Below are 15,735 nucleotides of genomic sequence, written 5' to 3'. Positions count from 1 at the left end.
ACAAGTGTAAGAGACTATTCTTTTATATCATTGACTCAAAGTTTGCTGAGGAACAAGTCCAGGCAAGTCCTGGGCAAAGGCAGAGAAATCTTTTGTCTTGAGGACACTGATGGACAGGTCCTGGCTAAGGATTGTGAAATCCTTTAAGGAGCACAGATGGACAAGGCCAGGGGCATCGAGAGAGAGATAAGCTGCCGCTAATGGCCGGGAAACGGTCTTTTTGTGTGGACTTATCTCAAGGAAAATGGCCATCTCAGGAGGTATGCACATGACTCTTGCTCAAGCACCCAGGAATGTCACGTAGGCAGCAGAAGATGGAGGATAAAAGAGGGTCCAATAACCACAACGGGGGAAGCTGATCCTTCACCACAACCACGGCAACGGTAGAGGCTGATCTCTCACCACGACAGACTTGAGGGGTTCTCTCTGCCAACTGATCTCTCACCGCAACGTGTAGACGGATCTCTACGTGGAGACTGATCTCTCACCACGACACGAGCTTCCTGCCTTCCGATCCTCCTCTACGGACCGTTTGCTGACGGACTTCCCTGGGCCTGCTACCTGAGACCTGCTGCTTCCTCCCTGGCCTGCATCCTCTCGCTGCCCCAGACCGGCCTCGCTGCTCCTGCCCTTTGGCCTCGGACCGTCGGAACGTCGTGCAGCGGGACTGCTGCCGGATCCTGGTGGTGACTATCCCCGCTTTACGCAATTCTTGCCTCTTTCTATCTTTTCTATCGCTCGCCTTCCCTTCCCCATCACCCCAATCCTTAACAGCGTCCGTCCTCCCCTTTCCCCATCTCCCTTATTAACATTTGTAATAAACTGGTCGGACCAACATTTGAACCGCTGTTTCTTAATCTCACGCCGGGCATACATATTTCAAAGAACCTCTTCTCCCTCCTATAAATTGGAGCGAGACATTTTTTTATGGCGTAGTCGAAGCAGGATACCCGCCGTGAGAGTGTTGTCCTTCCAGATAATAGTCTGAAACTTTCTGTGTGTACCTCCTGGAGTTGCAAGAAGCGATACTTTTGATAACTTAGACGTGAGCACCTCTCCAGGAAGATCGCTTCATACTCTGAAACTTTACTATTTATGTGTGTACCTCTCGAGGATGTATGAATTTTGTCTAATTGCATTTATTTAATACGTGTGTGCCTCCTCGGGAAGTTCTCTCTGCATTTTGTGGTTTAAGGAACCTCTCTACGTGTGCGCCTCTTGGGGAAGTAAGACACACGTTTTTTGACTTAAAGAACGTGTGTGCCTCTCCAAGAAGTTTACTCACTTTGCTGAAAATTGTTTATGTATGCACCTCTCGAGGACGTATGAATCTTGTCTAATTGCATTTAATACGTGTGTGCCTCCTCGGGAAGACCTCTCTGCATTTTGTGACTTAAGGATCTTGCAACTTAAGTGTGAAATTTGAACCTCTTTCGTGCGTGCCTCTTGGAGAAGTGAGGAAGTGATACACGTTTTTTGACTTAAAAAACGTGTGCGCCTCTCCAAGAAGTTTATTCACTTTGTTGAATCCTAGAAAGTGTTGTTTTAGCTTAAAATTAACTGCGGGTTTTGAAACCGAAGTGTGCCTTGCTTTGGTGTGGTGTTTGCAGTTTTTTGTGTGGCTTCGCAGGGAAGTTGGGAGCGATTTTAAGTTGGTTTAGCCTCTTTGTCCTTGTGCTTTCCTCAACAAAGGGAGGCACGATCGGAACATTTACATTTCTTTAGGTGTGGTGTGCCTCTGTGGGAGAGGCGATAAGGAGTTATTTGTACTTTTGAATAGGAGTACCTCCTCCTCTCTCAGTGTATATCTTTCTGCGTATTTAGAAATGAGCAACAGTATGGCCAGTATGAAAAGTGAAGATGTATTATTTGATCTTTTAGAAAAGCATGGTGCTCGGCCTTCTGTATCAGGGGTGGATTGGGCACGACAGAACTGGTATAATTTGCAAAGTGTTTCAGACCGTATTCGTGTTTTACAAAATGAGGCTCGTACTCGGGCCGGAAAAGGGAAATCTTTTATTTGTGCAGTACTCGGTGCTGCTTTAAAAGCAGCTGTGGAGTTCCGAGAGGAAAAGAACTCTACGGAAACCCAGACTATTCAAGCATTACAGGAATCGGTTAAAGTGACGCAAGAATTGGTAAAATCTCTGCAAAGCCAAATAACGAGTCTTGAGGATCAATTAGAAAGAGAAAAACATAATTCGGTTCTGTTGCAAACAGCTTTTAAGGAGCTGATAACGTGTAAGGACACCGGTGACACTGTTGCTCACAGTGCACCTCAAGAAAAAGTTTATCCTCAAGGGAAATTACAAGAGGTGAAGGAAAGGCTAGATAAATTAGAGGCCTCTCCAGCACACATTCGTCCTTTGATAAAAACTGAATATACTTTCGATAACAGTGAGGATCTAGATCCTCAATTGAATGTTAAGGAAATTCCCTTTTCGGCCACTGAACTGGCCACACTGAAAAAGGATTTCAGCCGCTCCCCAAAGGAGTCTGAAACAGAATACGTCTGGAGAGTTAGTCTCACTGGCGGAGACCAGATCCTACTAACAGAGAAAGAAGCTGAAGGTTATTGGGGACCAGGAGTATTTTTAACCACTGGCAATAATCGTGCTCCCTGGTCCTTAACACAGAGGGCTGCCTATTGGGCAGGGGGTCTCAACCCTTTAGAAAGGGGGGACCCTCTTGCTATTACCGGAACAATCGACCAGTTAGTGGAGAATGTTCAGAAAGCTGCTTGTCTCCAAATGATGTATGATAGAAAGTTGCAGCTACATCATGAATCACCCATGATGTTACCTGTTAATCCGGAGAGACTGACACCTCTAATCAGGGGACTTCCTGAATCGTTAAAACCTATAGGTATACAACTCCAAGGAAAGATACAAGCCATGTCTCAGGGAGAGAGAACCTGGGCAGCGTTGGAGGGATCTGTAACTCCTAACCACCAGTCAGGATCTAAAGTGTGGACTTGGGGAGAGGTTGCCCAAGAATTAATTAACTACGGAAGAAAATATGGGCCGGTGGTTTCTACCTCCAGTAAATTTGAGCCAAGAGGAGTAAGGCTTGCAGTAGCCAACCTTACCTCCAGGCCACCTAGCCCAAAACTTAATGAAACCAAAAAGGTTTCATCCCCAGTAAAAACGGGGACACGATGCATTGATCATAAACGCAATGGACTTTGGACTCTGGGCTGGAGAAAGGGTATTCCACGAGATTTGATGAATGGATTACCCACAGTCAGATTAGAGAAATTAGTTAACTGCTGGCCAGAACAAAAGCTCAAGGGGAGCTGATGCCTTCGCCCCCCCCCTCCCAGGTGAGCGGGAGGTGGGTGGGGGGTGAAGGGTGGATGTTTATTAGGAAGCTCACGACTAAAGGAAACAATTTGTTAATTACTTGTTTATTTATTATTAGTGGTTATTGTCAAATGTACGGTTGTCTCTTTTCTCTCTTCTATTCATTATGTAATATTCATGTTACCACTCCTGAAGAATCACGGGGTGGTGTCTATGGCAAGTTGCATTGTGTACTGTTGCAACTCTTATGTTTGTATGATTCCATGTTTTATACAAGATGTATCCCCTATTTACTTTGTAACCAAACCTGAAAAATGTTTGTAATGATTGTATGAAACATTTGATTCCACGACCCCTCCCTCCTTTACCCTTGTGCTTGCTATCTTCTCTCACCACCATGGATGCCCAGTGTCCAATTTTTAAGCAACCTTTGAGTCACGGGGTGGTGTAAGAGACTATTCTTTTATATCATTGACTCAAAGTTTGCTGAGGAACAAGTCCAGGCAAGTCCTGGGCAAAGGCAGAGAAATCTTTTGTCTTGAGGACACTGATGGACAGGTCCTGGCTAAGGATTGTGAAATCCTTTAAGGAGCACAGATGGACAAGGCCAGGGGCATCGAGAGAGAGATAAGCTGCCGCTAATGGCCGGGAAACGGTCTTTTTGTGTGGACTTATCTCAAGGAAAATGGCCATCTCAGGAGGTATGCACATGACTCTTGCTCAAGCACCCAGGAATGTCACGTAGGCAGCAGAAGATGGAGGATAAAAGAGGGTCCAATAACCACAACGGGGGAAGCTGATCCTTCACCACAACCACGGCAACGGTAGAGGCTGATCTCTCACCACGACAGACTTGAGGGGTTCTCTCTGCCAACTGATCTCTCACCGCAACGTGTAGACGGATCTCTACGTGGAGACTGATCTCTCACCACGACACGAGCTTCCTGCCTTCCGATCCTCCTCTACGGACCGTTTGCTGACGGACTTCCCTGGGCCTGCTACCTGAGACCTGCTGCTTCCTCCCTGGCCTGCATCCTCTCGCTGCCCCAGACCGGCCTCGCTGCTCCTGCCCTTCGGCCTCGGACCGTCGGAACGTCGTGCAACGGGACTGCTGCCGGATCCTGGTGGTGACTATCCCCGCTTTACGCAATTCTTGCCTCTTTCTATCTTTTCTATCGCTCGCCTTCCCTTCCCCATCACCCCAATCCTTAACAGCGTCCGTCCTCCCCTTTCCCCATCTCCCTTATTAACATTTGTAATAAACTGGTCGGACCAACATTTGAACCGCTGTTTCTTAATCTCACGCCGGGCATACATATTTCAAAGAACCTCTTCTCCCTCCTATAAATTGGAGCGAGACAACAAGGTACCCGTACAATTCCTTCTCTTCATTTTTCACATCCCTCACACAATGTAGTTCCATTTGTGCCTTTGCTTTCCTGATCCCATCACAGCATGTCAGGATGGCATCTTTGTATTCATCCCAGTCCATATGTGTCTGCTTCCACTGACTGAACATATCCTTATTTTTCCCCAGTTTGACCAGCAAGTCCTTGCTCCGCCATACTGATTTTCTGCCTCCTCTGTTTTTTTCTTTCCTATGCTGGGGGACAGAGTGCTCCAGTGCTCTCAAAAAAGCTTCCTTAAAGAATTTCCAGCTCTGCTTTGCTCCTTTGTCTCTAAGGACTGCTTCCCAGGTAATATCATCCAGAAATTCCTTAAATAACCTGAAGTTCACTCACCTGAAGTTCAGGGTCTTCACTTTGCTTTTTGCCAGGCCTGTCTTCTGCAAGAACACAAACTCTATCAGGACATGGTCACTACAGCCCAGAGTACCTCCAGTCTTAATCTGCATAATGAGTTCCTCTGCAGTGGTGAGTACTTTGTGGACTTCGTTCTCCCAGTCCAAAACAAATTAGTTTTTTGTCTCCTACTTGACATCTATTTTGTACAGCCTCAGTTTAAGGAAAAAAACATCTACTGTTTAGCCCTTTATTTTTTTCTACTTTACCTAAATAGGCTCTAGAATGCAATGAAACTCTTCAGAAATTTCTAAAGTAGACAAATTCATAGACTGCTTGTAAAAATGGCTGTATGATTCCATCCATATCTTTGAAAATTTGCACTCATTTAAAGCAACTCAAACTTGATCATCTTTCTGATGACTCACTGTACTTAAACTTATTGAACTACTCCCAGTGATTTCTATATTCAGCCAAATCTCTCAGCCCTCAGATGAAAAGCGCTTACCAGCTTGAGGTGTCTGAAGTCCAGCAGTAGCAATTCTCCGTACTGTGAATGAGATTCATCTCATCTAACTGATTAATCTGGATTGTTATATAGGCTTTCCCGTATAGTCAGTGGACAGGACAGGAGCTTTCAGACAGGAGTTAAATCTGTTGTAGACACCAGAGAATTAACATATCTCTCCGTATGTTTTGAAACAGTCTAGGGGAATGTCTTAGTTAGGATGACTAACTTCTAAAGCTGTAAGATTAAATCCATACTACAGATGAAAACAAAACAAAACAAAACAACAACAACAACAACAACAAAAAAAAAACCAGCAATATGGGAACACTAAGAAATCAGTGGTCCAAAAAATGAATTCTTAAAAATCTGCCAAAAAATATATTACAAATGTATTTATGTTCATATTTTGTCACAGCAGATTTCATGTCAAAGTCCCATGGTGAAAGCAGAAATAATATTTTTATTATATCAACAATAAGCTATTACTCTCAAGTGGCAATCCAGTCTACTTACAGTGTAAGAGAACTACACAGTATAGCAGTAGAAACATATTCTGTATGGTACGTGGGCTACACAGGCGGAGAACAGAGTCTCAGAACTCTCCAGCAATGCCATAGAAAAGACTGCTGACCATGCTAAAGATATATATTTTTTCAACATTTTTACATTTAAAAGTATGAATATAAACCAGTATAACCACAGGTCTGTAAGATCCTGGTTGTCTATTATATATACCTTAGATGTGTTAGACCCCGTGTCAGCATGGGTCTACTCTGTGTTTGATCACTAAAACCACTTAAGAGTATTAGGCATAATTCCACAATTCATCTAATCTGTGCTGGAGTTTAATGTAAAGCCTGTTATGTTCAAAACATCCATCTTTTTTCCAGTGCTTTGCACATTAGGATGACTAATTTTAAATTTAGCTCTTCCATCTAACATGCAGCATAAGTAAGAAAGTTGAAATATTAAAGTGCACAGATCATTTAAAAAGGGTTTATATAGGAAAATATTAAGTGGTAGGAAAAAAGAAATATACTTTCTGCCATTTTATCTTTATTATGTTCACAGAAATTACAAAGATATCCCTGGTATTCTGTTTTTACCATTGAGACTAAAGGTTAAAGACTAAATTCAACAAAACAATGTTGATGGCTAAATGAGCAGGACTTAACATGCTAAAAGGATACTAGGTATTTAAATGCCTTGCAGAGGAGACTAAGCCTACACAGCCAAGAGAAAACAATTTCCCAAGCTCCCTGAGGCTTATCGTTAGTCTGGAAAAAAACATAATTTGAATTTTTCCTTCCATATTGTCCATCTGCCCACTGAGAGGGCCACGAATAGTAATAGGTATCTCAAGATAGTCACATTGTTCCAGTTGTTCTTCATGAATTTTAACTAATGCACAAAAGGCCTAAGATTGCCATGAATTTAGACCGCTTCTAGTTTTCTAGTTTTCTTAATGGTTGCTCCCCCATACTGGCTACTTTGCTGTCAGTCAATGTGCTAGGTGCTCCTAGAACTGTTGGGAAGGCTTTCTCTGCAGGCTTTGTACTCCTTCAGGATGGAATCAGTCACACATAGGAATTTATTAAGTTTTCGGTGAAAAAGATAGACTTCTCAAATAAAGACTTCTCCCTTTCTTTCAAGTTGACAGTGGATAACTGAACATCTTTTTTAGCTGAGGTACTTTCATCCCCCCATAACAGACTGTAATGCTGGGTTAGTTGTCTGGCACTCACAGTACAGAAATGTGTTCTTGAATGTTCCAGCCAAAAACAAAGTGATCAGTAAAGAAATATTTGCTTTTTTAAGATTTTTTTTCTTTTTGCATTTACTTAAAGGGAGCTTATTTTTCATGCATCTAATCTTCAGTTAAAAAAAAAAAAAACGACAACTCTGAAAATATCTTGTTGGAAATAACACTGGAATTCCTCAGTCTGTTTAAACTTGTCACCATCGGTTGTTCATAGTGATAGATTTCCTAATGCTCACCAGGCACTCACACTTTTTGTGTTTGTTGGAGTGTGCATCTTGTAATGTTCACAGCTGCACTAATTCAATCATTCCTATTTTTGCTACTGATTCACAAAGACTTCACAGTATGGGGGAGAATGAGGAGAGTGAATTGGTGATGCTGATTTCATCCAAGCATTCTTTAAAGATTCATAAATACACAGAAAGCTTAATCTCACCACTTTCCTGAAGGTAATTTAATTTTCATCATTCTCTTGATTCTCCTGTCTTTTATTAGATTTCTTTTTGTTATTATAAAGCATTTAGATTTAGGTTTTGGTTTTGTTTGTTTTTATTTCTGTTGTGTGGTGGGTTTTTTTGGTTGTGGGGTTTTTGTTTGTTTGTTTTTTGTATGTTTTTGTTTGTTTGTTTGTTTGTTTGTCTTTTTTTTTTTTAAGAATAGAAAAAATTCCATCTAAGCTATAGGCAAGCATCTGATAAAGCTGTTCAGATTTGTCAAAATAGTTCAATACCTAAAAGACCAGAACAGTGCCAACCGTTGCTCCTGCCCCTACAGTGAATACATAATCGTTCCTATGAAGTGAAACAATTTCATCCCAAATACATGCAAGTTTCAAAGCAGTATGAGAACTATGGCACCACTGATAAAGTGACTTGTTCAAGTCTCTAGCCCAAAGTTTTTTCAGTTTGTTTACCTACATATATTTCTCATATAAAATATGAATCCCTTCAGAAATTTCACGTCTGTAGAGTTCTACAGCAAAAGTGGACATGCCTTTTTATTTGTTGCTTTGCAAACAGGAGAACAAAGGCTGAATATTGTTATGGTCTAAATCAGGCATAACAGAGATGTGAATATGTGTTTCCCCCTTTACACAGAAATGCCTTCTTCATTAAAAGTCCTTAGAGGATACTGTGCTTGAGGACAACATTGTGAATCAAATACTCAATGAACAGGAGAAAACTGGATGTAGTTTGCAGCAACTATCCGGGGAGGAAACTGTCCTTGCACTTTTATTTTCCTAAAAATTATTCTGAAGGTTGTCGTTTCATCCGACTAAGAGCAGGAAAATGATATTTTCTTTATTTTATACATGGATAGAAAAACATGTTATTTAGATCTAGTTATGATCTAAATTTGATCTGATGAGGGCTAAGAAAATCAGTGATCTCTAAGCGCAAGAAATACATGGACCACATCGTAGCTACAGTATAGTGTGAGATACAACAAATTCTTGGAATTCCTCTGGACTTAATTCCATTTTTTTGGTTACTTACTTATGAAAGAATTTATATGTGAGGTAAAAGGGAGAGGAATACAGAACTCCATCCAAAAATGATACCAAACTTACTGTGAAATGTCAAACAAACCTGCGTATTATCGGTACCAAGCACAAGTCAATGTAAACATGCATAATAAATTAGTAATTGTCAAATTAAAACCAGTAACTTCTACTGTCTTATTTAGGAAACTCAGGCTACAACATTTGAAATTAAAAAAAAAGGAAATATATCTTAATTAAAACTGTCTAAAAATGTCTAAAAAAGCTGGATTATTTTTCCCAAGATTCTCAAACAATAACCTTTTCCTCATTTTCTTTTAGCATGTAAATCATTATAAGATTTAAATGCAAAATAACCTTTAAGTGAGCTGGATTCAGCCAAGGACTTAATAAAAACAAACAAACAAAAACAAAAACAAAAAACAGGAGAGCAATAAATAGGAAAGATTCATCAGAAATCCAGGAATAAGGAAGGAAAAGACCTTGGAGTAGCTGGAGTAGCTGTTACTCGAGGCTTTCAAAGACAGGTTAGTAAGCGACAGCATTTGTCAACAGTGACTCAGGTATAGATGATTCTGTTTTCAATATGGAGTTTGCATTAGTTATTTATGTTATATGTTATTTCCTGACCTCTTTTTCTAGGAATTCATGAATTCAGACTTGAAAATGATCTGAGTTATCATGTAATAATAAATGCTGAAATGTTTTCCCACAGTGCTGTTTGTTTTGCATCTGTTACTACTTCAAACCTGGTATTGGAGCACTTGAGAGCCTGATTTCCCACACAGCTCTCAGGACAAAAGAAATATGTCAGGAAACAGAATGTGGTTCTGTGATACCAAATCACCACCAATGGAAAAGAAGGGATCTAGTTTTTAGATTAATGTTATGCATTAGCCTTGAAAGAATGTACAAGAACAGAGTGACATCTCAGGAAATCTCTCCTCTATGGTGACCCTTGGATGAGGTATTGTCCTTGCTCTCTCTGTACCTCACAGAGGAATGTAACAGATAGAAAAAATGAGCTACACTACTCTCTACTGAGATATTTACTATAAATGAATATAAACTCTTTCAGACTTTCTAAGAAAAAGCCTTATTTTCCTTATGTTAAGTTACATTTACATGAAATATGCTCCTCCATTTCTAACCCCATTTTTTCCCAGGACTTTGGATATTTATGAAGCTGCATAAATAAGACTATATGGAGATTGAGCATTCCTTTACACAAAACCAGTGGTGGAACTGACAGAATATTTTTACCCTTTGGTGACTGCTGTGAAGAATTGCAAATATAATTTGCCCAGAGGGCAAAATGACTCCTGAAAAACCTGGTAGTTTCAATACTTTACATGTGGAAAATAAATAAATAAATAAATAAATAAATAAATAAATAAATAAATAAATTAAATTTACAACATGAGGAGGAAAGTCTAGGTTTTGTGATGCTGCTGTTAGCTCTTACCCTTCCCCAGGCACTTTTCCTGCTGCCATTTGGGAAGCAGATGAGTATCCCTAGTGAGTCACAAAGTACATTTACAACAATCACCATCAGTGTTAGGCTTTTTAAGATGACAGCCTCACATATTCTTTCATGTTGTCCTTATTCGTTAGAATCCAGGGGTAAAGAACAGCATGATACAGATATGTGTATAGCAATAAAACTGTGATTTTTTTTCCTTTCCTGTGTTACACCTTTAAATGCCTACAACTTCCCTGCAACTATCTTCCGGTTCTCTAGAGTTCTATCTAAGCATCACGGAAAGAGTTCAGCTGCCATTTTATTCTCACAGTTGCTGCTGCCAGGATTTAAAGGACACAAATCATGTGCTCACTCTTGAGCTGCTAATTTAGAGCTGGTACAATGCTAGCAACAGGGTAAGTTCCCCTGTAGTCAGGACTCGGGAATTTTCACTCTGTGTTATGAAAACTCCGTTCTTTTCCAGAGAGTGCTACGACTTAGAATCTTGCTAATAACAGCGCTGAAAATTTGGCACCAGGTTTGCTCATGCAGATGCAGCCACAGAGACTTTGCTTTTGTGCTTCATTAGCGCTATTTTTCTTAATTCAAAAATAAGTCATTCTACATCGAACGTAAATGTTTTATGCTTTGACTGCAGAAACAATGGGATGACAAAGCAGGACTAATCGCATTTTCAGGAACAATAACTGAATAGATTTACTCAGCATGCATACATTTTAAAAGACAGTTTTGTAAGTGCATTTTACTAGAGGGCAGTAAAACCTTCTGCTTCACTGAGCAGATCCTGTGTCCAAGTCTTCATTTACACCCCTGTGTGGGCTGTAACACTGCAAACTTAGATTTTAGTGCACTTGCCTCCCACTTTCGTCTTCTCCAAGCCATTAAAGTTTATCTGAAGAATAACATTACATCTGCATTAAGCTAGAAACAATCTTGCTGCTTGTAGGCATCTTCTGTGTTCCTGCAGTCTCAGTTAAACTATGTACCTGAATGCATTTGCTTGTTCTTACTTTTCGTGGATTGTTTGGATTCTTTTGTTTGAGGATCTTTTTATTATTTTTTTGTAAAATTGAATTTATTTTTGAAAGGAAAGATATCTGTTAACTTGCTTTAAATATTACATAGTAAGTATAGGCATCAGTTCTCCTTTTCTGCACCATTCGATGTTGAAAAACAAACAAGCAAGGAAGTCCCTTTTTACAATGGCAGCTTACTGCCATTTGTATCTCAGCTCTAAAACATATGACAGTTTTATTCAAATACGGATTTTCTGATTAAGAGACTTACAATAAATAGATTCCCCACGTGAATGGGGCATCCACAGTTATCCATGATAAACTTCTATTGTTAAGATATTTTACATATTATGCAATATCCAGCATTGCATTTCAAATGTAAGTGTATTCATTAACAGGAAAAAAAAACAAAAAAACAAAAAACCAGTGTTATTAACAGGAAAAAATATTTTCGAAGCATTCAGTTTCTTAGCAACTGCTTCAGGTATTAAAATTTCTTTTACTCTCTCACACACACAAATGATACTGCTTACTACAGTACATTAGATCAGCGTGCTTTGTGTAAAGGATTTTAACAGTCAAGAGATGTGACTGTGTTTAAGATTCCTTTTTCCAGTCACTAGTTCATTGTCAGCAGCAGCTACAGAGCAGCTTTATGTGCATTCAGAGACAGCCAGGAAATTAGTTCTGCATGACTGACTCAGTACTGTAGCACTGAGAACAACTCTCACCCATTTCCTTAAACAATTGTTTATTTCTTGGTGTGATAACAATGTTAAATATCACAATTCTCAAGGAAAAGATCTCAGAGGCTTCATTTGCATTCAAGGTAAAAGAAGTAAAAGCAAAGCAAAGTCCTAGCTTATTTTATGTATTAGAAGAGTTAGGTCTTAAAAAAAAAAAAAAAGATAAGAAAAAAAGTCATTATTTAGAGTTCAGAGTAACTCCTAATAGCTTGTTCAGTGTTTTCTTTGATGCTAAATGGAACCGAGAAGCAAAATGTCAGCAAACTGAAATCAAGTTAAATTAATAGAGCATTTATAAAATGAGAAATCAGAAGGGAAATAAAATCCTTGAATCAAAAAGAAGGTTTATTAGGCTTTTTATGACAGTAAAACAAGTCAGATCTTTTAAAGCCTGTGTGAATGGAGAATTAAGATGATTCATTGCAAATGCAAAAACTCAGATTTCAGAGAATACATAAACAGATTCTCAGTGAGTTACTTTTCTCTCAGGCTGCATGGGACTCCCCAGCATTTATCCACTTGATCCAAGGTGAAGGTGCTAGGGAGGAGGTCAGCCCCTTTGGAGAGGCTCTGGGGGAGCAGTTTGGTGTGAAAAACAAACAATTTGCATGGCAAGAGATGGTGGCAGTGTTGGAATACTGCAAAATTTGTACCAGGTGTGTTGAGCAAATGCTTACACTAGAACTGAAAGAACACTGTATGTGTGTTTATCAAGACCTATTGAATCAATATGACACTGAAAGTGACAGTTACCTGGATCGCATCTATCTGAGGCAGATAAGGAATGACTCAAATCAACACGGGACAATCAACATCACTTTGTGGACAATTTTACATTTGAAAGCATATCCTTAAGAATTTTTTGCCTTCGAATGGGAGGGCCCAGGATTGTTCATTGGCTGAAGGCTTGGTCCTGCAACAAATGGTTCCAGCTTGATACAGGAGACTTGGAGATGATACCACTGTATCCTGTGAAGACAAGATACGAGCTGGGGTCTTGCTGCTTCCCCATATCTGCTGATATAAATTTCCAAGGCCTGGAGGACAGGAGCAAAGGAGTTCCTGCTGAGATCCTTGAAGTCAGAATCTATCACTCCAAAAGAGCTGGCTTGACCATTTTGGATTATAAGTAAGAGTTTGTACTGTTGTCTTTAGTCGTCAACTGACCAACACAACCTTGTATGACCCACCACTACTGGAGATCAGCACCTGACACCAAGATGCTGCTGGATCAAGGAGTGGTGAACCGCTTTGCTTTGCTGTGTTTGTATATCTGTCTGTCTGTCTCTATTTCCCCAGTTTTTATTTTTTTATCTTCTTTTATTCTTTTACTCTCTGTAGTAGCCGTTGCCTAATATTGTCTTACCTGTAACACTTATTAATCATAACTAGCAAATTAGCCAATTTTACCTACAAGTAGAGTATTAGTTGCTTTTAAGAAAACTCTCAGCATATTGATTTGTACTATTCCTCTGAGTCTTGGATAACTCCATCACAGTAGCAAAGGCTTCCACATGGAGAGGTGACGTGAATTCCTCACGGAAGACAAAGTTCAAGATGCAGCCCTCAGTGGGTAAAATGATGTATGCTGATGTGCACTGTCTGCTGGGATAGAAATAGGGTGATCCTTATAGATTTCCTGGAACCTGGACAAACTATCAACTCTGACTGCTATATTGTCATGCTGATTAGCTAAAGGCTTCCAGAGTCAGGCCAGAGAAGAAGATAATCTTCCTCTTTTAAACACAATAGCACCAAACCCCATACTGGTTTGAAGACTGTGGAATATGCTACCAGTGTTGGCTGGACTGTTCTACCATATCCACTACGCTGTTCAGATTTGGAGCCTTCTTCTAGATATTTTGGCCAATAGAAGACAGATTGTAACATTATCCTCGCAATGACCTTCATAAAAGCTGTGAAACAGTGGGTCACCTCCACTGGTTCAGATTTTTATGAGCACAGCATGCAGGCTCCTGGTTCTCGCTAGCAAAAATGCATAGCTAATGTTGGTATCTATGTTGAAAAATAGTGTTTTGCAGCTGAGAATTTTCTCCATTACATAATGTTATTGAGCTTTTGTAGCTGTTGTCGTTTCCATGGAAATAAATAGGAGGCATTACTTTTGGAGTAGTCTATGTATATTCTTGATCCTTGGACATTCATTTCTTTTACAACGCTTCCAGAAGAAACCTGTTATTTTCCAGTAGCAGGATAGTGGTTACAGTGCTCGTTCAGGAAGGTGCAAAATAGCAACTGTGACATTTGGGAAACTTGGAAGGTTTGTGCTTATCTTATGAAATTCCATTCATTGGTAAGCAGGAACTGAATGATTTTTCAGCAATAGCATTTTGGATTTAGGAAATACATTCTCTCTAAGGCCTCCTTAAAGGGCCTGAGACTTTTATTGGGCTCTAAAAATTTCTGCTACCTTTCTAGCTATGAAATAAAACCAAAAATAGGGTCTGGCAGTGTTTCGTATACCTTTTTTCTTAAAACTGAGTTATTCAGTTAAGGTATGCTTCCCGTTGCAAGTCTCCATAATATGTTAAATGATAGTGCCATAGGACCACTAAAACCATTGTGGATTCTAGTAAAAATGGTTAATACTAATACTATTTGACTACAGCCACAAAGAGAGTATTTTCCAGTTTCCTCTTTAGCTAAAAAAAGTCTGCTCTTATTTATGGATTTATCCATTCAGTTGGGTACATTTGTTTCCTGTAGCAATATTATTAGAGAATGAAAGAATATTGCTTGCTGTTGTGATAATTCTGCATTTTCTTTGATGCTTGATAAGAATTTTTTTCCTTATTAACCTCTGGGGCAGGAAGACAGATTCATGCTGTCAGTAAAACAGTGACAAGATTTGGCTCAGAATTTCCTTTTTTCTACTCTCTTTCAAAAACTAAAATTAAAAGCAAAATAAGAAAAATCTTTAATCCATCAATATAGATTTCACAAAACATAGAATGCATGCCATATTGGTTGTAGGCAGAGAAGAAAGATAACATTTCAGTTGTTTTTTTTTTTTTTTTTTAATACAACTTACTACTATGATGTAACTTCAGTTTTCAATCTTGAATGGGTCAGTAAGGAACTCCCAAGTGATGGAATAACAGTGATATGTGAAGAATAAAGAAATGTTTTAGTGTAAGAAAAAATGTGTTATGTGGCAGGATTGAAGCCATCAATTTGAAATTTATATACACAGTGTCCAATCCAAACTGTCTCTCTAAACTGTATCTGTAACATCCCTTCCTTCAGCAAGGAAGACATGTCATTACAACCAATGTGACCACCATCACGGCTATTGAAGGTAAATGTATCTGTCCAGCAGCATGTCAATAAAAAGCCAGATGGAGAAATAAAAACTCTGTCAGATCATCATATTAAACATTAAAGCTAAAACCTGAAAGCCATATGTGGTTCTTTTACAATGTGTGGTAAAGTGTCCACCATGAATTTAAAATATAATGAAAAGTTCATTGGAATAGTGCAAGCTATATAATTTCTCTTTTGGCAAGGACACATCCTTTAGAAACTTTTAATGGAGCACCTTGGGAAGAAAATACAGCTGATTATAAACATATTAATGGTCACCCTTCAGAGCCCCCATTGTGATTTTGAAGAAAAATGTTTATGGGTTTCAACACCAGTTAGTAAGATACA

The 15,735-nt window shown here is 39.3% G+C and overlaps 1 protein-coding gene across 2 annotated transcripts; it reads left to right on the top strand.

The window, feature by feature from the left end:
* Window positions 1–929: 929 nt before the first annotated feature.
* Window positions 930–15,474, top strand: LOC100858869. Of its 2 annotated transcripts, XM_046939221.1 has the most exons (3): window positions 930–7,766; window positions 8,415–10,696; window positions 12,553–15,474. In XM_046939221.1, the coding sequence occupies exon 1, from the start codon at window positions 1,827–1,829 to the stop codon at window positions 3,297–3,299; it is 1,473 nt and encodes a 490-aa protein (XP_046795177.1). In that variant the 5' UTR covers window positions 930–1,826; the 3' UTR covers window positions 3,300–7,766; window positions 8,415–10,696; window positions 12,553–15,474. The 2 variants fall into 2 exon arrangements, with proteins under 2 accessions (XP_046795177.1, XP_004939226.4); XM_004939169.5 differs by having other exon boundaries at window positions 8,415–15,474.
* Window positions 15,475–15,735: the final 261 nt, after the last annotated feature.

Source organism: Gallus gallus, chromosome 3 (genome assembly GCF_016699485.2).
Source record: "Gallus gallus isolate bGalGal1 chromosome 3, bGalGal1.mat.broiler.GRCg7b, whole genome shotgun sequence".
Classification (NCBI taxonomy): Eukaryota; Metazoa; Chordata; class Aves; order Galliformes; family Phasianidae; genus Gallus; species Gallus gallus.
Note: the sequence above shows the minus strand (reverse complement) of the source record. Positions and strands in the feature narration are given on the sequence as shown.